General features: G+C 37.6%; 1 protein-coding gene across 1 annotated transcript in view; it reads left to right on the top strand.

Annotated features, from left to right (window-relative positions):
• VAV3 (vav guanine nucleotide exchange factor 3) overlaps positions 1–21,999 on the top strand; it is a 150,918-nt gene that overhangs the window by 18,138 nt on the left and 110,781 nt on the right. The window contains exon 2 of the mRNA XM_058843133.1: positions 10,160–10,276. Within this exon, the coding sequence (XP_058699116.1) occupies positions 10,160–10,276 (117 nt within the window). The remainder of the gene's footprint in view (positions 1–10,159; positions 10,277–21,999) is intronic.

A 21,999-nucleotide genomic window follows, 5' to 3' on the forward strand; every position in this document is an offset into this window, starting at 1 on the left:
ATTCCCACTGGTTTGTGGTGTGGGCTTCTGGACTTATCTGTTCTACTTACTTGACTTGCAATCCTTGAGAAGTATTCTCTGAATATATTGGAAATCCCTGTCCTTGCCACGGAGAGCATGGTCTAATAAACTGCAAACCTGAAGTGACACGCCAGCAAAAATAGAACATGGATTTTTAAAATAGGTAACTAGAGGACAGTCAGATTCATACTGGGCAACTTGTAGAGAGCTGTACTTGCATCCTTAAGGTCTTGCTAGGAATTTATTCCATGACCTTAGGAGTTTAGAAAAGAATACACATATGCAATTCAAAAAAACATTTAAAGTATTTAATGGATCATGCATGTTAACACTAATGACTGTTAATAAGAATATTGTTCCTTCCTTGTGGAAATAGAAGGCCTAGTACATGATCTGTATCTGCTGGTAAGAAATGGAGAAGCATAGGCATTATTTGGCTAGGTTCACCTTTAACAGGAACTGACAACCCTGTGTAGGTCATCAGCAGCCCCCTCCCCAGTTGTGTTGAATTTCCATGCAGGATTCAGTGCTGACAGCTTTTGAGAATTTTTTAAATGCGTAGAAAAGAACAGGTTAGATAGAATATGCTGACTTAAAAATGCTCTTGAACCCACACCGTAGGTGTTTGTAAAGGGATTACAAAGTCAAGGTCCCGGTCTGGCTTGTAGGGCCTGTGTTCAGGGCACTACAGCTACAAGTTATTCACAAAGGAGATCCAGTTCAGATGCTGAATTCAGTCGTGCTTACTTTTTAGGTGAGGGATAGAAATAAATGAAAGAGATTGTGTTTCTGTAATGGAGCTGAAGTCACCTGTGGATCCCCAATGAATTCTCTGCCTTTAGCCTATGTGAAAGATTTTTGTTACACCTTCATAGGGCTCCTATAGGGCTCACCGCAAAATTAATTTCCCTTGTACAGGTATAGGGAAGGTAAGAGGTTTTCTCATGTTATTGCGCTAACATTAGAGACTTGGTAGAACCAAGATACAATGGAAGCAGCTTTTTAGCGTGCCAGGCTAACAATATGGAACAGATGTGTTGGGTGTTCTCTTTTGCACAGATGTGAAGATTTGTGTTTCATACTGTTACTGTAAGGTTTTTCATGGTTTCAGTGAGAATATAATTTTTGTTTCCTCTGAGTGTAAAAGCGCTGAGAAATAATTAGTTTGAGGCTTTCCATTCCTTTTGCAGTTTAAATGTATCAGTTAAGCTGGAGGCTTTAGGATTCTCCCCCGCCCTACAATAAGCTAAAATCCTTTAGGTGGGTATAGGCTTTGACAAGTGCTAATATTTAATCAACAAAGTTGAAATGTGAATGATTAAAAAGTGTGTGTTGGGACCAATGACCATACATCCAAGTAGGAAATCAGTGTCCTTAACAGTTTTGCTGTTTACAGAAGCAGTTTTCCATGTCACAATTGTAAATACACCTTATGGCACAGTGTCTACTGTCTTACTTTAAATGCCAGTTTCATAAACAGTTTTGCCTAGAGCATTTTAACACCAAAATGTTAACACATTATTTTCTTGTGTTTGGCTTTTATTTCATGTCTCACTCAATGTAATCATTAATGAGTCAGGTATTTTTTTGTTTCCGTGCTCTTTGCTCCTGGATCTCTCTTTTAGTCTATTTTGATTTTCTTTTTTAAACTTTTGTTTTAGTGTGTGTCTGTCCCTTTCCTGTTCTTTTTCCTGGCATCCTCTCTTCATTTCCTTGTTGCTATCTTCCTCCTGTTCATGTTGTTCTTAGGACTATTTTCCATGTTCCCTTTGCCTTCATTCTTTTTGCATTTGCTTGTAAAACACTCAGATCTTTCTCGAAAGACATTTCAGAGGTGCAGCCTTGGGATATAAGACAGATAGGCCTACTTATTTGAAAAGGTACGTAAGCACAGGAATTCCCTAGCTAATCTCTTTGTGCTTTACATGCTTAATACTGTGTTCCAGTTGCTGTTTTTTTGGCAAGATACTGCAAAATAGGTTTAGTTAAGTCTTGCTAGTGGGAACAAAGGGCTACTCTAAAAATTGCCCTTTGCAACAGGGTGCTCTCCTGAATTCTTCCACCTGTCCTCTTGACAGGACTTAAGGAATTCCTGTAGTTGGGGGTTAATGGTCTAAGTATTCCCATGTATTGCCAGTTTCATGGCTTGTGGGAGCACTTGACTTCAGGGACACAGAGAATTTCAATGTTTCTTTGCCCTCACTTGCTCCACTAATGCTGTAATGCCAAGGAGAGAGTCAGTAATGCATAACAATTCCTGAACTTCTTTCCCTGCCCTCTATTCACTCCATATCAGTATTAATAGAAGTGGAGCATCCTTTGTGCTTCCTCAGCTTTTTTTCAAGTTTCAATTTCAATTTTCTTTCTTTGAAGCACAGAAAAGAGCAAACGTACATAAACAAAACTTCATACTCAAGCCAAAATGCAATAGGCACAATTGAATAGTAGTCAGTTAGGAATTTTAAGAGCTTTCCTATGAATATTTAATTACTACATTAACTGAGCAAATAAAGAACTTGTTATTAATATTCATACAGTGTTAGCAGTGGTTCAGAGGAATTTAATATGTTTTATAGTTCATACAGCATTTTGTGCTGTGCAGGCCTTCAAAGAATGCCCACGTCTGGAAAGGTAATAACACTACAGATCTCCCTAGCTGCTCCTTAATCCTATGAATTAAGGAGTGTCTGTTGTTCTTTGCATAGGACATTTCCTAGTAAAATTTTTCAGTTATGTAATGGTATCAGAACCTTAAACAACTCTACAAAGAGCTCAGTGTGGTGTCTCTTCCATATTTATTAGTGTACCTGCTTTGTGGCTTTTTGAGAGCAAAGTTGGGGAGGTATTTAACATTTGCCTGGTTTCCTCTGCTTAGAGATTTAGAAATATTGATCCTCTGAATTATTGAGGTGGTTTGCAGAACAAGAGGTCAAATGCAGAACATAAAACTTAATTCCTTTGATGGGAATGATGTGTTCCTGTGTGTGTTAGTTTCTTTTTTAAATGTAATTTGCAAGTTAATAGATTTTATCTAAGAGTAAGAAAAAAAATGATGCTTACTTGCCTAGTAGCCTCCATTTGCTTATTGAAAATAGGAGCACTCATTCTCTTGTGTTGACTAGGTCTTTAAATTCCTAATGGGCCTTTTGCCTTCATTTAGTAAGACTCTGGCTTGAAAGATTTTTTTCCCAAGAAAAGCTGCACACATATGAACAAGAAAAATGTTACAAATGCTATTACTGAGTTTGATATTGCTCTTTTCTCTCTTGCTGGCTTATGAAAAGACATTAATAGATGTTGAATTAAGACTTCATCAGTGGGTCCATACTTCATTCACTTACAAATCCTTACAGCTATTTTTTACTGCCTACAGTGATAATTACTCCTTTTGGCAGAGCAGAACTAATCTAATATACTTTGGCTGCTGAAATCTGTGTAGAGCCAGGAATGATTTCTGTGTTGAATTGTTAACCCTGTCTGTACAATTCTGTCAGTACCACAGCGGGGCTTTGTCTGATTATCTAGTAATCTGGTGTTAATTAACATACAGATAGTAAAAAAAAAAAATAAAAAAAAATAAATTGTGACATCTAGTAGAAGTATAATGTGCTCCTATTTTGGTAACCCTCCTTTTGGGATTGTTCTGTCAAGATGGCATGTGTTGGGAAACTGTCTGCGCTGGCTTATGGAAAAGAGCTCTGGATATATGAGCACCTGCTGTAACTCTAAGTACCTGATTTTCTCCCTTTCTTGGATGTGGCTGAAAGAATTGTATGGCAGCTGGAAGTTTGCTGCACATGCACACGGTGCAGGAGCTGATGAAACCCTTGGATCTTTAGTTACTGTTTCTCTTCTATGTGTCTATATTCAAGGCACGATTTTGGTCTTGCTGCTGTGTACCTTTGCAATGGTGACAGGATCTTGACGCGGTGACTAGAAGTGATGGTGCTGTTTGTTCACAGTAGCCAGTTCTGGGATCTCAAATATGGACTCAGCAGGATCTGAACTGCATTTTTATGAAGTTTATGCTGTTTCTATCAGCACAGTCATTGCAGCAAATACTGAAACAAGTGAGAAGACATGAATCTGCAGCCCTCAGGGCATTAATCAACTTCTTGAAGGAAATTTTGAGAAGTTCTGTTTTGGTGCTTTCTTTCACTGAAACAACTTGCACTTATCAATCTTGGTGACAAAATGTACAAAAGCAATTCTTCCAGTTAAATTCATTATGGAAATTTTCACATTTCTCCTCTTGCTTAACAGGTATAAGTGCAGCATTTTCCTTTTTGCATATATTCTCAGGAACAGAGTGGAAATAAAAATGAGAGATTCTCAGCTAATCTGTTCTCATCATTTCAGGAACAGATAGGAAAGGTCAAGAGCTCATGTTTTGTAGTAAACACTGAGGATGTAGAAAGAACATTTAAGTGTTAAGGCAATGGTCTGCTCTTCTGTTCTTCTGACTTCTATTCTTGTATAACTCTGCTTTTCTAAGAACACATATAACCAATAGAAAACTCTCACATAATCACAAATCTGAATATGCTTCCTTGCATGTAAGATCAGTATTTCACAAATTAAAAAACAAAGGAATCATACCTTCTGAGATGTGTGAATTGAAGCCAAATTTTCTCCTCTCGTTGCTTCTTTTATATATTTGTTTTGAAAGTCTGGCCTTTCCTCGGCTATTTTGCTATAACATGCTTGCTGTAACGCAAAATGCCATTACTTTTTGGTTTTGCATATAAGACTTTTTAAAGACAAGACAGAGGAAAATAACTGCAGCTGTGTAGCTTATAAAGTGCTGCCATTTAGAGGAGGAACAGGAGGGGAAGACTATAGGACTTTCTGTGATTGACATGCCTTATTTCTTCCACAGGAGATAAAGTGGATTTAGTGGGCAATGGGCTAAAGTAGAGTTCCTTTTCTATGTTTTTTACTCTTTTGTCATAGCTTCTACATGATTCTAGGAGCAACTGGCCACAGTCCTTATGCAGTTATTGGGAGCCTCCTGAAGTCTGTGGTGCTGGGAACTCAACATACCAGTGAAGTGCAGTGATGAAAGGATGGGTATTCCATGTCAGTAAAAGGGAATCACCGTGGGGGGAAAACCACCTTCCCTGGCAATGAGTGACAGTGATCCAGTCTGGTTTTAATACCCCTTATAGCCTAGCATCTGTTTAGACTGCCTTGGATAACTTGGGCTTCAGTATGTTCCTAGTTTGTGTTAATGCAGTGTGGATGTCTGATCCAGAAACAAGGGAACTGCCAGCTTCCCAGGCTTGTGACTAAATAGCTGTGCTTGTGACTCAATCATCATAATGAAAAGGAGGTGGAAGTTGAAACAAATACAAATAGCTTTTTTCCCCCTTCCCACTATTGGTAATTAAAATAATGAAAAAAGTGAATTAGAACTCTGTCTTTCCTGAATACTTGTCATTTCTTGGCCTTTCAGTTTTCACTCGCCTGACTGGTGTTGCTATGTTGGAATTTCATTAAATGTCTTGTGGCACAATTTGATCTTCAGAGGTCTTTGTGTTGGTTTCTGAACGCCTGTAGAAGTGCTTTTAGTACAAAGGATACATGTAGATATGGAATATTATGGTCTGTATCAAACAGACCTTTGTTCCATTGAAGTACTTCAGTGCCAAAATATATTTTTCGAGAAATACCTCTTAGATTGTGAGAATAGAGGATATATGATTTCCTGCCCAACCCCCCCCCCCCTTTTTTTTTTTCTTTTGCATTTCATCTTTCACTTCATTAAAGGTCTGGTTAGAGAAATCCTTCTTCCCTGTGGGCAGCTTCAGCCCTGCCTGTGCTTTTAGTATCTAATTAGTCATTTCTATTCAGTACCCTTTGTAAAGTATTTCTGTGCATTTCTGTCAGCACACATAACCATGTTCTGTGTGGAAAAATTCTCAAATAAATGTTTTTGTGTGAAGTGGCAAATACTGTGCGAGAAACCAGCATACTATTTCTGCAGAACCTGGTATAATTTGATTTGCCTGCTTTGTGTTTAAAGTTCAGACAAATACAATCCCAGTTATATAAACAATACCTGCTTTTTTTTTAAGGTGGTAGACATACTTTTTTTTTTTTCAAACTTGCTTGTCGTTTCAATAAATGTTGGGGTAGTGCCTCTTGCAAAGTTAAATTCAGTGCAGAATGGACCAGAGGCCACTAGAATCTATTCCATAAAACCACAGTGGTTTATCACAGGAGTTATACCATTTCAGCAGCCCTGACAATGACTGCATTATGGATGTGTAGTAATGAAACATTTGGATGCTTTAGAGATGTCTTCATAATCTATAGCTGTTAGTATTAAAAAGTGTTTTCAGGCTCCTGAGCCCGATTCACAGAATCACAGAATGGGGATGAGTTGTGATTTCTGTCCATCTGTCTTTGGTGCTGCATATAGTCTCCTCTCATGGCATGTCTGCAGATAGCAAGAGAGAAGTTGTTTCTCACTGGTGTTAACTTTTTTGTACTCATGGCTTACACTACCCTACTGCAGCATTTTGCTGCTCTGTGTACTGAGAATTCTGGACTGCTGTCTCCTAATAGAGCCATGTAGTTTAAAAAGGGGCGAAAAACTGCATCATTAACTACTCCAAGGGAATGTTTTTAGTTGTTACTTTATTTTTTTAAAAGTTTTTAATGAAGAGAAAACAGTTCTTATTCTGAAAGACAATGTTTCCTGTGGAGGAGACTGAGTGAGGTTAAGCTCTCCTTGGATCTCTGAAAACTGGGTACCCAGCTGCTCTAATGATCTCCCTTGCGGTGTGCCGAACTATAATGTTTTCTTTTGAAAAAGAAACTCAATAATGCAGTAGGTTTCCAAATATCCTGAGGACTGTACTTACTAATGAGAGACTGCAGACTGATGGTGCCTTTTTCTTACTGCCAGCGAGGAAGGTTGTCTTTTATAGAACTTCCTAGTTTTAGCAGTATGCTATTCTTTAATTTGGAGGCTTCTCTTACTAATTTGTACATCTTCATACAGTAACCACACTGATTAAAGTCTTTGTTTTCAGTGAGGAAAACTGTTTACTTAGAAGATTGCACTATAAAGTTTTGGAGATAATTCTGAAAGTTTTCTGGGTAATATAATCAAATAACTTTTCTGAAACATTAGTAGCATATAACAAGTTTTTTTAAAGACTTTTTTTCATATATTGTACTGCTGAATTAATTCATTTAAATATGAACATGCTTTTGGTTTTAGTAGTTTTGCAGCTTTATCCTTGTAGCTGCTGTTGTTAGCTTAATAGTCAGTAATAAGAATTTCATTTTCATTTTACAGGAGAAAACTGATGGATAATGAATCATTATAGGGCCAACTCAAACTCACTAAGCTGTCTTTGAACTTGCAGGGGCTTAGACTGTAATGTCAGCATAGCTATTCTACTGAAGGCACTGCCTGGCACACACTCAGTGATGATGTGCTTCCACCTCAAGTGCAGGTGGATTTGACAGATGCTTACCATGTGGTTTCTAGAGCCTACAAGACATGTTATGTGTTATAAGGTTATTGAGTATTAGATTGTAATTAGGTCAAACCTGTTTAACATAATGATACATGTTAATGAATTAGTATTTAAAAAACAAAAAAAGAGGGGCAGAGGAAGATGGGGGATTACATTCTTCTTTGGTTTTACTGACAGAATATTCCAAATAATTTAATTTACTACTTAGAGTGTAGGTGTTCTAACATTTCCTTAAAAACAAGAGGGCTTGTAATTTCTTGTAATATGCTTTCTAATATGCTCGGATATAATTCATAGTAACAATAATTTAAATAAAAGGCTGATATCAGAAGATTGTCTCCAAATTTAAAGAAATTTGAAATAACTAATAAATCTTGTTGGAAAAATGCTTCCATCTTTATCTTTTATTGTAGGAGATACCTGTTAAGAATAGTTGGAGAGATTTTGCAGAAGAGAGAGGACATCTTGTTTGTGGAAAACCTGCTGATCCATTAAATGGTTCTTTTATCTATATTAAGAAGCTAAATGCAACTCACTAAAATGCTCTTTAGCAAATCTAGGTCAGATTTTAGGCCCATGACAGCTCCTGTCTCTGACTTAACTTCTTGCTCCCTTTAGAGGTAAACAATTTAATGCAGCTGTAAGCTTTCTTTGCACTGGGAGACTTCAGCTCTAACTAATGTAAGCTCAAAACCTAGGTTTCAAAAAGGCAGCTGAATTTTCCAGTGAGAATCACATCTGTCAGTGGTTTTGAGAATTTTGACCTAAGTAAATAGATGGGTACTCAAGTTGAATCAGTATTATGCATTGGACAAACCTAGCAGCCATTGATAGCTTTTAAGAAAAATAATAAAAAATCTGTGGAAAAATGCAGCAGAAAACAATAACTTTGTGTGTGCCATCTTGTTTTTAAAGCTGATTTTAAAGACCAGCTCATTTTCTGATTCCTTCAGCCAACGTGATAGAGAAAGAAGCACATATGTTGAACATCTGTTGACCTTCTAACCTTGCAACTTAGACTTCAAAATTATAATCTTTGCAAAACCAGATAAGCTTGCCACATTGGCTAGGCAAGCTAGATTAATTCTTAAAATTCCACTTGGCATAAAAGCAGTCTGGCATAAATGCAGTGTTGTCCTTGGGCAGCTCAGGGCGTCACCCAGCGATGGTTGCCCCTGTGAGCTGGGAGGCACATGCTGCAGAGGCTCTTTGGAAAAGGGGAAAATGGTGGAGGCTGCAGGTCCACCCAGTACACCTGGGAGTCCTTACTGTTGATGAGGCCTTGGTCAGTCACAGATGCTTTTCTGGAAGTTTTGGGTTGCACAGGGATGGCTTTTTATGATTTGTGATGAGTTTCTTGGCTGCCCTGATGTCCACAACCATCTTTTGGTATTGTCTGCTCTTGTAGCATCTCTCATCGAATCAGTGCTCTTGTATTTGTGCCCTTGCTGTAAATCTGGTCTCTGTCAGGTGCTCTGCTTTTCCTGTGTCTCACTGGGAAGTTCTATAAGATGTGAAGTAGAGCTGCCTGTTGAATTGGTACGGCGGTGACACTCAATATCAAAAATACTGCTTTGATCAAAACAGGAAGTTATAACATACAGCAATTCTATAATCCACACTAATATGAGTGATCCTCATGAATCCACTAAAACATGCAGAACTTTGTTGTAATACTGAGTTGCTGTGTCAGTACTTTTAAAATGCATATTCAAAGCATGGTGCGAGGTCCTTTGAAATGCTGCTACTTATAAATATTGTATTTGCTTTTCAACTGTGGCTCATAAGCCAACAAGAGCAACTTTATGAAGCTGGTGTCCTCACAAGGTGCTAGTGCCTCACAGAGCTAATTGTTATTGAGAATGCATATTGCCTCTTTTAGCTATCCCTCTGGAGTTACCAATGCTCTCTTGACAGTTACTCCCTTTTGGCTGTTAAGGTCTGGCAAACAAAATCATCCACAGGAAAATGCATGAAAAGCCTTTTAAGGAGATCATTGGGGCAGAGGCTTTATTCTTTTTCAGACTCAGATGATCATTGATGCATGTGGGTAACTTAAAGGGAAATAGTCTTTGATTCAGTACAGAAATCAAGGTGGTCTGAGCATCTTTAAATCTCTGCTAGGTAAAATTAAATGACTTCGCTGCAAGCTTCATCTGCTTCTGTATGCCAGATTGAGAATATATAGTCTTTAGTGTATGAAAACAGTGCACATGCATTCATTATACATTCAAACTAGAATTTAACAGATTAAATGGTTGATTTATATATGAACAATAACTTTCACATATTAATATAAGTTTTTAAAAGTAACTTGTTTTGTTCTGTGCTGTTTGTAGGGAGCTGAAAAGTAAGTGTGTCTTAAGACTATTATGTATCTTGTAGCATATTGTCACGTCTTTTTGTTTATGTAAAAAAAGAAAAATAGTTCACAAAGTGTCTACTTAGAATTTGGTTAACACTTTTGAGTCTGAAGAGAATGTTTATGGCTGAATTAGGACCAGCGGAGGATCATGGCATAGTAGAAGTACTGATTTACAAATAATTGTATTGGTGAATTATATGGTGTGTTTGTGACCAAAGTGAGCACATATATTGGTAATTTAAAAATTTGACACTTACCATTTCTATTTTCTTTCCCTTAGTTTCTCTGCTTGAAGAATATAAGGACTTTTCTTTCGGCATGTTGTGAAATATTTGGAATGAAGAAAAGTGAACTTTTTGAAGCATTTGATTTGTTTGATGTGAGAGATTTTGGAAAGGTAAGGATGCTCTTGATTATATCCCAAGTAACACCTGTGTTCTACTGCTTGCACATAGAAGTCTTTTCTGGTAGCTGTGGTATAGAAGTTGTGACTAATGGATGAGCATCCATTATGAAAAAATAGTGGGAAAGAATTAAGAAAGCAGAAAAAGTAGGTCTGTATTGGAGGGGCTAGTAATGAGCAGAGAAAAATACTTGACAGGAAAGTTCTGAGCATGTGAAAAGCCAAGATAAATGATTTGGAAGATGCTGAGTTAAAGGGAAATGAAGTGGAAGAAGATAACAAACTGTGGGTGAGTGCTGTGTGGTGAAATCACTTGGGCATAAGTCATGTGGATTCAGAAAGCCTGGGCCTGTACATTGTGAGCCCATGTGGCACAGAACATGTTTCTTTAGTCTCAGGTGCTTGAAATTCACCCAGATAATTTAATAAATATATTTATAATGTTATAATTATAAATATATAATTATTATATTTATAATAATAAATTATTTCTTGACAGTTAGTTGTTTTCCTAATCTGCTGTAAAGCTCAGACACAGCTATGATAAGTTAATGTGACTATTTTAATTTACACAGTATATTTACAGTATATTCTGTAAGTCTACTTATTCTACGTGTAAAGCTTTTTCCAGTCTGTTGTTCAGCCTCCTACATACCTATTTGATCTGTCATTGCCGACATGTGTTTAGTTCAACTTCAGTTTCTGCTTTTGAGTCATAGTATCATTACCCTAATTTCACAGGAAAATGTCTAAAAATTACCTGAAGTAGCACTAAAAATAGTTACTTATTCAAATTTAGTATATCTTAAGCATTACTGCTTTTTTAAAGAGATCATAATTTTACTATATGATTCTTATGCACTGTTCTTTTTGTAAGTAGTCATAGAGGTAAAGATGATGTAAGAGTACAAGAATAAATCAGGGCTGGAGTATGACTGTTTGAAATAGCTCAGTGATTATCATTTACCAAAATATCTAATTATTTTTCTCAGTCTTTTGTCTGATTTTAAGTTCTTCGAGCATTAAATTAGATAACCTGGTAATTCTTCTACCTGTTCTTCAGTTTTGCTGAACATCTTGTCCTCATAAATCATATTAAGACAAAGCTTTTGTTAAGGTATGGTCCTTCGTACAATTTTGGCTCATTAAAAATGAGATTTGTTTTTGTTTTGATTGCATAAGTAGCAGTGGAATTTAAAATAGTTGGGTTTTATTTTTTTGTGTGCACTAGCATTGTCCTATTTAAGGTATTTAAGTCAGCTATTTCAATGTTTGATTCAAATCTTTGATGCCTATGCCTAAGGAATTTCTTTTCATATTGGATGTTGTAATTACTTGCTGAAAGGTTCTCATTTTGTGCCACGTAAAGACATCCTGTTTTCATACAGTCTAATTTTAAAGAAAGAATTTACAGTGAAAATTATTCTTGCTGTATCATTGAATACCCAGCAAAAACAATTTCTGAATTAATAGTGAATTTAACCCAGAAATCCTTCTGGTACCCTTGATATGTAATTTTAATAAAATTTATTTCAGAATATGATTTTATGTAAGTAGAATAACTTTAATACAGGTTAAAAAACCCCTGTATTCTATCCATGATACTTAGTATTTAATTTCTCCTCCCAAAGTCAATTTGAACGTAGAGACATGGATTTTTTTACTGTCTGTGGCTGCCATATAGCACAAATAGACTAATTATTCTTGGCACTGGTTTTCCAGTTTTAGTGCATCCAAGTCTAGGTCACCTTTCTTGGAAAGCTATGAGGTGAAAATGCAGTGACAAATTTGAGAGGCATGGCTGTGTGGGATGCAGCTGCTTGTGCAGAGGTGGAGATGCTGAGTTAAACAGGGCTGTGCAGCCCTTGCAGTGGTTGTGTTGGGCAGCTTTTAGGTGCCTGATGGCTCTGCTGCTCAGCTGTTCTCACTGGATGCTTGTGTGGAAGCTTGCCACGCACAAGTGGAGCTTGGCATAAGCAGTGTTCAGAAGGGCTGAGCTGTTTGTTTTATAGCCTGGGCAAAGGAGCATGTAGTGAGCTTCTGAAAGGGGCTGTGAACTTCAGGCCATCTATGGAAATGGAATGAAAAATGGCAACTGTGTTAAAATTAATAACATTACAAGTAAAGAAAATGTATGCTAAGTTATTTTGTGTGCCTTTACGAGTGTTGTTTGTGCAGTTGTCAGAAAAGATCTCGAAGTGGCATGAGATTTCAATTGCGTATCTGATAATGTACTTTGGAAATTCTGATTTTTAGTAACAGTGGTGAGAATAGGAAAGTGTTTTTCAAGTTGTTCTTTGCTTTTCAGCTTTCCCCTGCATTATATTTTCCCGTGAATAACAACTGCAATACAGCTATATATCTCCAGCTTCCTTGAACAGAAGTTGTATGTATGCAAAAGGCCAAAAAAATAGTGCTGCAGATTTTTCCTGCTACTGCAACCAAGTCACCTGGCCATTTTGAAAAGAATTCTTTGAACTGCTCTCTCTAAATGTGCACAAAATATGAATGATCTTAAAATGATTACAGGTGCAAACAAAAAGGGGAATATGATTCAAAAACTGTTTTCCAAACTTTTCCTCAGAGAGGCGACATGATGAGTGTGTGCATTATCTACAGCCTTTTATGCAGTTGAGTGTACTAGAAGCTGTCTTCAGATGTCAGAAGCTGGCAAGTACTAATTAGTGAGATATAAATAAAGTGTTGCTGAGGTGGCTCTGTAAACCTTACCTGTTACTTTTAAATGTTTGCATTTAATTTATAAAGAAATTACTATCTAATTTGTCATCTTAAGATGGGATGTTTTGTTTAGTATGACCAACTTCAGCGACTGTTTGAACATGCTAGTGTAGGGAACAAGAGAAATGTGTCAGCTGTAAATGAGCAATATGCCCTCAGGGAAGTAAGGCTGAAGGGGCAAAGTAAGGTGAGAGACCTGCAATTGTATTTTTTGAAATATTCTGGTATTTTTCAACTCTTTAAAGAACATGGCAGACAAACCCAGGGCATTGTAGAAGGTAAGACTTTTAACAGCCTTGTGAAATACTGGTTACAAAATGTTGTAATGGTGAAACTTGCACTTAATAGTTGGAGGAAAATGAGCTGTTTCCAAATGCTTTGACATAATGTATGAAAATTTGGCTTGAACTTTGTGCTCCACTTTGCAGGGACTTTGATCTTTCAGTGATTAGAGGAAAAAAAAAGGTGTATGTGGAGTGGATAGGAATCAGAAGTGAAGCTGAAGTAGCAACATGTAAATAGCTAAAAAACAGGTTAAGAAGGGTAATCAGGTAACCTCATGTGTGTTTAATGTGTACATTCTGTATGGCTATTGTTATTAGCTGTTACAAGATGAGACTCCTGTTTCAAATATAACAGCACAGTTCCTTATTTATGACTGCTTGAAAAATGAGGGCCTCCATGACACAGGAATATAGCTTGATTTTCTTGGAGTTATACGGTATTCACCCATTCCCGCTCATTCACCTTTCTATCCTTTCTATCAGTGAATTTCATTGTTGCTGCATTAAGTTCCTGACAGAGCATGAAGTGCTCTCCCACACACTGGAGGTGCCAGACAGTGTTTTCATTATGAATTCCATGCTGGAGAGTCATTTTTCACTACCGCAGGGTTGTTAGGTTCTTCCTTTCTACCTGTGTGCCAGAATAAGCAAATGCTGTTGGTACTTGTTCTTTCAGCTCCGAGCCCTGTGCACTCCCTCAACAGCAGCCTTTGTTGCTTGGTGTGCCACAACAAATCCTTGCTATCCCAGTTCTCTGAAGGAACTTTGTAACTAATGCATTGCAAAAGTGGTAATCTGAGGGTTAGTTTTGATGTCCATGTCAACAGATGCTCCGTGGCCTCAGAGCTGTGTTTGGGGTCCTGTGGGCAGGAAATGGTGTCCGGAAAGTGTCAGCAAAACACCTTCTGTGTGCTCTGCTTTTAAATTTCCTACAGAATGTGTAGCTGAGCATGGAGTGTTTTTATGATAGGACTGACTTAATAGGAATGTAGCAACCCCTGCGTTAGATATCTAGGAATAAAGTACAATGTTCAATTGTGATTTTAAAAAGACAAACAAGGAGATCAAATATCAAGTGCCACCAATGAAATAAGTACCTAATTGTTTAAAAGCATATAATGTCTAGTGTAGCTCACTCTGGTGACACTTAAAAGGCTGCTTTATATAAAACCAAGCAACTGCTGTGAAAATATTGAGTGGCACTCAACTCATGTAGCTGGTGATCATTTTCGTCACTCTCTTACTGCAAAGGAAATCTGAGCAATGATGCAGATTCCAGGAAGATTGGACAGATGTGCATGAGATATGCACACTGAAATCAACACAACAAAAAGCAACTGTTATTATAAGAAATTATATACCCTTCCGGGAAAACAGAGGAGGAAAAGTATCTAAAAAACTCTTCAATAAAACTGAAACAGTTGAGATTATCTACAGTTGTTTCACATTTTGCTAGCTGAATTTAATCAGTGGGATAATAGAGCAAAATATGATCACTCTTCACTCATAAAGTTATATTAAAACTGCAGAACATTTGGGAACATGCCAAAACATTATAGTACATTTCTGTAAAAATATTAAAATGAAGAAAGAGATTGAACTGATAAAAACAAGCTTATCATTAAAAGCAGAGCTCTGTATTTTCATTTTCTGATCTCTTTTAGTTGTAAAATATACAACAAAAAAAAAGCTTGATGGGTTGCTCAAGAAACTAGCTGTAAAATTGCTTTCAGGAGTAGCATTTCAGTGAGATGGACTTTTTGGGATGGATGACACTTGAACTTCTTCAAGATGCATTTCTGGTGTGGAGGAATGAAAAAAACAGAAGAAATGGACAGGTTTCAACTTTCTTCTCTGTGGAGGTGTTTTGGACAAAATGATCAAGAAAATAATAGCCTGTTGCAAAACTGCTGAAATGCTTGGCATGTAGGGACCTTGTTTGTTAGTTATGACTGCTATTTGTGTAGAAATACATAAAAGTCAAGCACTTAGTAAAAGCAAAAAAAAACAAAACAAAAGCAAAAACTCCCTAAAAGCATCCTTTAAATGGTAAAAAAATCACTTCCAGCCCCAAAGAACATAAATCATAGTCTTGGGCAAAGTGTTGAGGTGGGTGAAGAAGTGGGGTGAGTAATGGTATAGCCCATGAGCCACCTTTTTGAAACATCTCTGAAACCTTGCAGAAATGGCTTGCCGTGGTGTTACCAGGTCTCTCTGTACGGAAGACAAGTGTCTGCTAAGGGCGGGGGGGGCAGGAGCCTCATTTGGAATCAAAAATGTAAATGTCCTCCCTCTGAATTATTTTAATTTTGAAATCAGGCAAAGATTGGGGGATAGGAATAACAGTTCTTTACTAGTATGTATAACGAGGCACCCAAACAACAATAACTACAGCATTAACAACAAAACAGAACCAGGGACCCCGTGACAGCCTTCTCGGCCGAGACAGGAAGGGATGGAGGAGAGGCTTTGATTCACAAACCCCTCGGGCAGTCAGTCCCGGTGCTCCTGCAGGGCTCTGAGGAACACTCAGCTGGAACAGCAGGGATGAGCTGAGATCCTGGGCCGGTGGCTGAGGTGGATCAGCAGGGATGAGCTGAGATCCTGGGCTGGTGGCTGAGGTGGATCAGCAGCTCCGCGGCGGTGCCTGGCACTGCCACACGTCCCGGCAGGACAGGGGGTGACAGGCCACCAACGAAGAAAAAGATCCATCTGGGTTATAGTGAATTCCTTTCTCCAAGCAACAACAGCTCTGAGTGTGTCCTGATCATAAGGCCAAGCAACCAGCCAGCCCCCAATTGCCCCTGCCCCCCTTCCCCCCTGGGCCCAGCCAAACTCTGTCTTCTCAAGCACCCAGCAAGTACCCGCAGTCAGGTTTCCTTGCAACTAATGGGTAAAAAATTCTATAGGTGAGAAGGAACAAAAAGGACACCTAATCCCCAACACCAGGGAAACCATTAGCAATACTAGATAAATTTAGTGTCCTTAACTGTTGCGCTTTGTTGCAGTGGTCATTGCCAAGGATTCATACACAAATTTCTAGGTCTATAACTTCAATAAATCTAAAAGCCTTAGCAAGAGCTTATAGCTTCTGCATCAGCATATGTATTTACGCCTGAATATTTCAGGATTATGGTCTTGCATGTTTCTATTCTAGAATACTAGTGGACTATCACGTCACTGGTCTTTCAAAATTTTATTAATTTCTTACAGGTCTGTCATAACTTTTCAAGTTGTGATGTTTGCTTCCAACTGATGAGAGGAGTAATGATAATGTTTGGGTTTGACTGCATAATGAAGTGTTGAATGCACCACAAATACCTGATCATTAATGAAAAATTCTCATCCAAGGGAGTGCTTGGGATATTTCTGTTCTATAATGTGTTCAGCTGTTCAGGAAATGTTATCAGTTAGAAAGCCAAGGTTAACAAGAAACAGTTAATATGAGAAAATAAAGTTGAGTTTCTGTGCTCGTTTCTTTGTTCCTAAGATGATCTTTTCTGAATGTTATCTGTGTTGGATTGACCTGTCCTGGGGATGCCGAACTCATAACACCGAATTCTGGTAGTGTACATTTTCTTTTGAGGTGAGAGAAGTTTTTGAGGAAGAGGGGAGTTGAAGAATGAATAGCTTTAACAGGTTCTAAGACATATCTTCTCACACATTTGTTTACACGAATGTTTTTAAACCTGATTAATTCCTTGCAATGCTTATAATACAAGCATTTCAGTAACCAGAAGGTGATGGTAAAACTGACTTTTAAACCCAGACTTCCTGAATTTACAAATACTGGTCTAAATAACAATAGTATAAACTACAGATAAAACCAGAAGGTAATAAATGAGTGATTTGCACATGAAGTTCATCTCAACTTTGAAGAGGTTTGTGTGTATGCTTTTTTTCTGTGACAGTGAAATTGTTCACTGCCAAAGAAGGGTAGGAAATATGTTTTTGTCTGTCTTGAAATAAGAAGGTCATGTTCAAGCTACAGTAGGATGCTTATTCAAAAGTAGCAAAGTGGATGTCTCATTTAAAATGGGAAATGATGTTGTGCAGGACCTAAATAAAAGGTATTCAGTTTCTTATTTGTTTATTCTTGAAGGGCTTTGATTACATCAAGCTTAGCTTAATTACTATGGTGCTGGTAAACTGTTCTTTCCTAATGTTCAGTGTGGTTCCTCTGTGCTTGTCCTTCTGTCTGAGCAAGAGGCTGACCCAAGCAGCACTATGAATTACCTAGAATACAGTTTTGCACTCTTACCTGTTTTTCGTACTGCTTCCTGCAGTTCACTTTCAATCTTAGCTAACTGTATCTTGATAAAAATCAAAGATAAGGAGACAAAGAAGCACAAACAAGTAAAAATGGTGTTGAGAACTGAACAGCTTGAAATATTTCAGTCCTCATGTTTCTTGCCAAATGTCTTTTGTTGTATGTGTTAATGATGACAACAGGTGTTTTATTGGCTCGATATATTATAATGCATTGTTATAAAAGAATAAATTTTATTTTTGTTGTTGCTCCATTCTAGTAGGAAAAAGTTAGATTTACTAAGTATAATTGCTAAGTTTTATTTTACCTCCCTTTTTTTTTTTTCCATTGGAATGATCTGAAGTACTGAAAGATGCCTCCTAACCCTCCCCTCTCCCTTTCTTCCCTCATCTCCTCTATATCATGAGTTTAAAACATGACTGAAGTGTGTCTGTGCTAAAGCTCCACCAGAGTGATTGGGCTGCTCTTGAACTCTGCCCCAGAGGCACAAATTGGGTGATGTGGTTTAAACCATCACCTAGGCAGTGTTGTGATTTCCTCTGAAGAGTTAGGCATGTGGAGCATTCTCCAAGAGAAGCTGCTACTGACATCCTGGGCCACATCTGGGAGGAGTTCCTATGCTGGGGGAAAGCCAGGCAGGCCATGATTTCTCTTCTCAGTCTGCAGAGTTCCCCCTTGAGCTCTGTATGCCTGGGAGGTCTGTGGAAAGCAGGAGTGTACTTGAGTGAAAAGTCCAATAGCTGCTGCTTGTTTCTTTGTAAGTATCAGAAGCTCAGAGGTTGTTTAACCTGAAACATGCTCTGCTAGTTAGATTGCTTGTAAATTAATTCACTGCTTTTTCTGTCCAACTTCAGTAGAAAGTGAAAGCTGCAGTAAATGGTTTGCAGCAGGAAACACCATTTGAGTATTTAATAGAAAGGAAATAGGAATGAATTAATGAGAAGTGTTTGCAAACTGTGTTAGAGGTGGTGACAGGGCTAGAAAAGTGTTTGCTAATCAAGAATTGTGTTCTCTGGTTCTTAATTCTTACACAATAATTGTGTTATGAATACATGTCAGCTGCACATGCCTTTGAAAAGCATGGATACTTGAATAGGTGGGTAATGGAAAAATATGTCAGATGAATGTACTGCAATGTATTTATCTATAAATCTGAAAAGCTTACATTGTATTTGATTTTATCACAAAGACTATCTTCCTAGGAAAAGTTTGAGTAGGTTGCATTTACGTCTTCAGCTGGATCCCATTTTGTTCTGGGAACATGTAAGGAACACTTCACAGAATTACTTTGGAAAAGCCAACTGAGGGCTAGTTCACATAAGTAAAATTTATTCCCCAAGTCAGCTTTAAGTTGCTGAAGGTTTAAAGTGTTTTCAAAGTAGAACTAATTTGAGGAAAACTCCATCAGTGACATTGTGGAAGCACATAATGCGTGTTTCTTGCAGTGGCTAATTGATAGGAGCTGCATAATTCAGTGTACTATGTAATCCATTTTTTAACCAAAATACATAGATTACTTGAGGGAGGGTTTGCTGCCTGTGTCCTTGAAGGAGAGTAGAGCAAAAAATTGAATGTAGGTCACCAGTGGGTTGGGGAGTTTTACACTGATTTCCATTCAGCCTTCACTGTTGTCCAAAACTCAGAGCACAGTTTAAAGAGATGCTGTTGATTGCATAGTGACTCAGTAGAGCATAACATAGCTTTTTCTTCCCCTAGTGCTAGACAGAAATAGAATGATCTTCCTGAGTGGTATGAGGCATAGCCCCAGCTGTGTGCCCTCTGACTGCTGTACCTGAATATACCTTGGGACTTGTGTCTGGGCTTGGGGAGCTAACTGGGAGGTGACAGAAGCCTTGGAGAATAAAACATGGCATGAGGAAGGGACACAATGCTAAGCTTGTGGCAGCCCTGTTCAAACAGCTGACTTGTTTAAATATTGTCACTATCAAAGTCCTGATAAAATGTAGTTGCCTTGCAGTGGAATGATCCCATGCCATGTATTCATGCCTTCAAAAGCAGCAGAACAAGAAGTAAGACCTAATTTATTAATATCTATTTTACCTTCAAGTTTTCTTCTAAATGCTCTCTTCACTTAGATAATAAATAATAAATTAATAGCTGTTTGAAACAAGTGGCTAGCCAAGAACAGCTGAGCACATTTTTCAGAATATTTATTTGACTGTTGCAATTTCTTATGATTTTATTGTATGTTTTGGTTACCACCAGCTTGTTTGAAAACTACTATAAATACATATATACACATAAACATCTATTGAGATTTAAGCACTTGTATATATGGCAGCCTCTCCTAGAGCTTATTTGCTCTACTGAATATTGTTGAGTGATGTAGTTCTGCATTTATTCTGAGGCTGAGTTTTAGTGTTTTGATTTGGGGAGGACCTCCCTTAGAGTTTTTCAGCTAACTAAAAGGAAAGCTGAGACCAACAGAGTACCTTAAGTAGTGGTTGGACAGAGTCTATGATCTTTGAGAAACAATCTGGATGTTGGTAAACAAGCTTCATTAGGAATCTTGAAGTTCAATTAACTCAGTGAAGTTAATGAAAGTTCTTAAACCACCTGATTAGAAATATCATCATACCATTTTCAAAGTGGTGAGGTCTACATTTTTTTTAATGCTAATTTGGAGGCTGGATATAAGATGTTTTTTCTCAGTTGCATATTTTGTGGCAAAAAAATGTTTTTTAAAAGCATGATCACACCATATTAGAAAAGAAACAGGTTTTTCCTGGCCAAATGAATACAAAGTTGCTTTAAATTAGGATAAATCTTTTAATTTATATTAATATTGCTAACATATTTTATCATGTTGTTTTGTCATGGAAAAAGTGGATTCTAGACCAGATAGCTGATATAAAATTCTCAGTACTGTCTCTCTTTCTACAGACATTTCTGTATAAAATTAAGCAAATTGGAATATGAATGAATCTCTTTTCAGACCATAGGAAAGAGAGTAATTTTCCTATATCTAGTAAGCATCTAGCCAAAACTTAGTGAGAGAACTTGAATACTAGGAACTTGAGCACAACATGTACTTTGATTTTTGAACTTTTACAAAGTAATTGGCATTTACATTTTCTTTGGTTTGCTTTTTTTTTTTTTTTAATGAAGATTTGACACCCACAACTGGGTGGCATGAATTTGAAATCTGTAGGAATTGCAACCAAACTGATTTAAAATCTTACTTTTATGCGTATTATTAATTAGATTAACCATGCTGATTCTGGATACAGAGTTAAATGGGAGTGCATGCGAGTGTTTCTATTCAAATTGTGGGGATTTTAGGTAATTCCTTACATCTGTTGCTCTTGTGGAAGTGGCTAATGCACCTGTGTCTTGAACAGTCTGCTGAATACTAGAAAAAGGTGCCACTTTCAGAGTTCAGGTTAGCAAAGCCATAACCATAGCAAGTAGCAGAGTGCTCTGACCACAGGCTCTGGGCAGCAGAACTGCTGGTTTCCTTTTTACACGCTTGCCTCTTGGTGCTGCCCCGTGCTCACCCTTGCCTGCATCCAAAGAATGCAATCTGTCTGATCATTCCTACTTAGGCTTTCATCACTTAATGTTTAAACTAATTTTCTGTGGTTACTTACTATTTACTCTTCATCATTGCCTTATCTTCTTTGCTGCCCGCATGCTTTGCCTTTCTCACCACTCTGCCCTGCAGTCTGGTGTATGTCCCCATTCCTGCAGTGCTTCTTGGGCCTTTTCCATTTATGCATGTCAGGTTTGTTTCTGGAGTTTTGTTTTGTCTCTTGATTTTGCTAGAAGACTGGTCCTATTATTCCTGTGCTTATTGAAATGCATCTCCAGATTTTTCTGTGTAGCAGATAAGTACCCCCTACTCATCAGAGGAGAACTAGGGCTCTATTGAAATTCCTGCAATTCTCTGGAACTTGAATATGAGAGTCTCTTCCTTCATTTTTCTCCTCTAAAGAAAAAATATTCAATTTGGTTTCATTGGCTTCCTCTTGCATCTTATTCAGAGCATATTTTTGTATGTTCTCACTGTATAATGAGAACAGTCTTTGATGTTGTCTTGCACCACCAAAACTCAAAAGGAGAAAAGAATTCTTAGCACTGATATTCTGATGAAGTTCTATTTCCTTTGTCTAGGTGGAAAAAACCCCTCACCACTTCAAAGATGAAGTTGTGGGAAGGAACTTAAAATTTTGACACAAATTGTTCAATAAAATTATTTTAGGGTTTACATGCTGTAAGATACTGTCATTTTTTTGGCAACTGTCAAAAGGAGGTTTTAACCAAGCTGTGTATTTTATTTAGAACCATATTTTCTTGAAGAAAGTTGACATTAGGCAGTAGTCAGTTTGTAAGGCAATAGACAAGTGTTTAGGCAAGATTATTCATGTAAATGTCTGTGCTTCATGTATTGCTCTGTAATGCAT

Source organism: Poecile atricapillus, chromosome 7, assembly GCF_030490865.1.
Source record: "Poecile atricapillus isolate bPoeAtr1 chromosome 7, bPoeAtr1.hap1, whole genome shotgun sequence".
Classification (NCBI taxonomy): Eukaryota; Metazoa; Chordata; class Aves; order Passeriformes; family Paridae; genus Poecile; species Poecile atricapillus.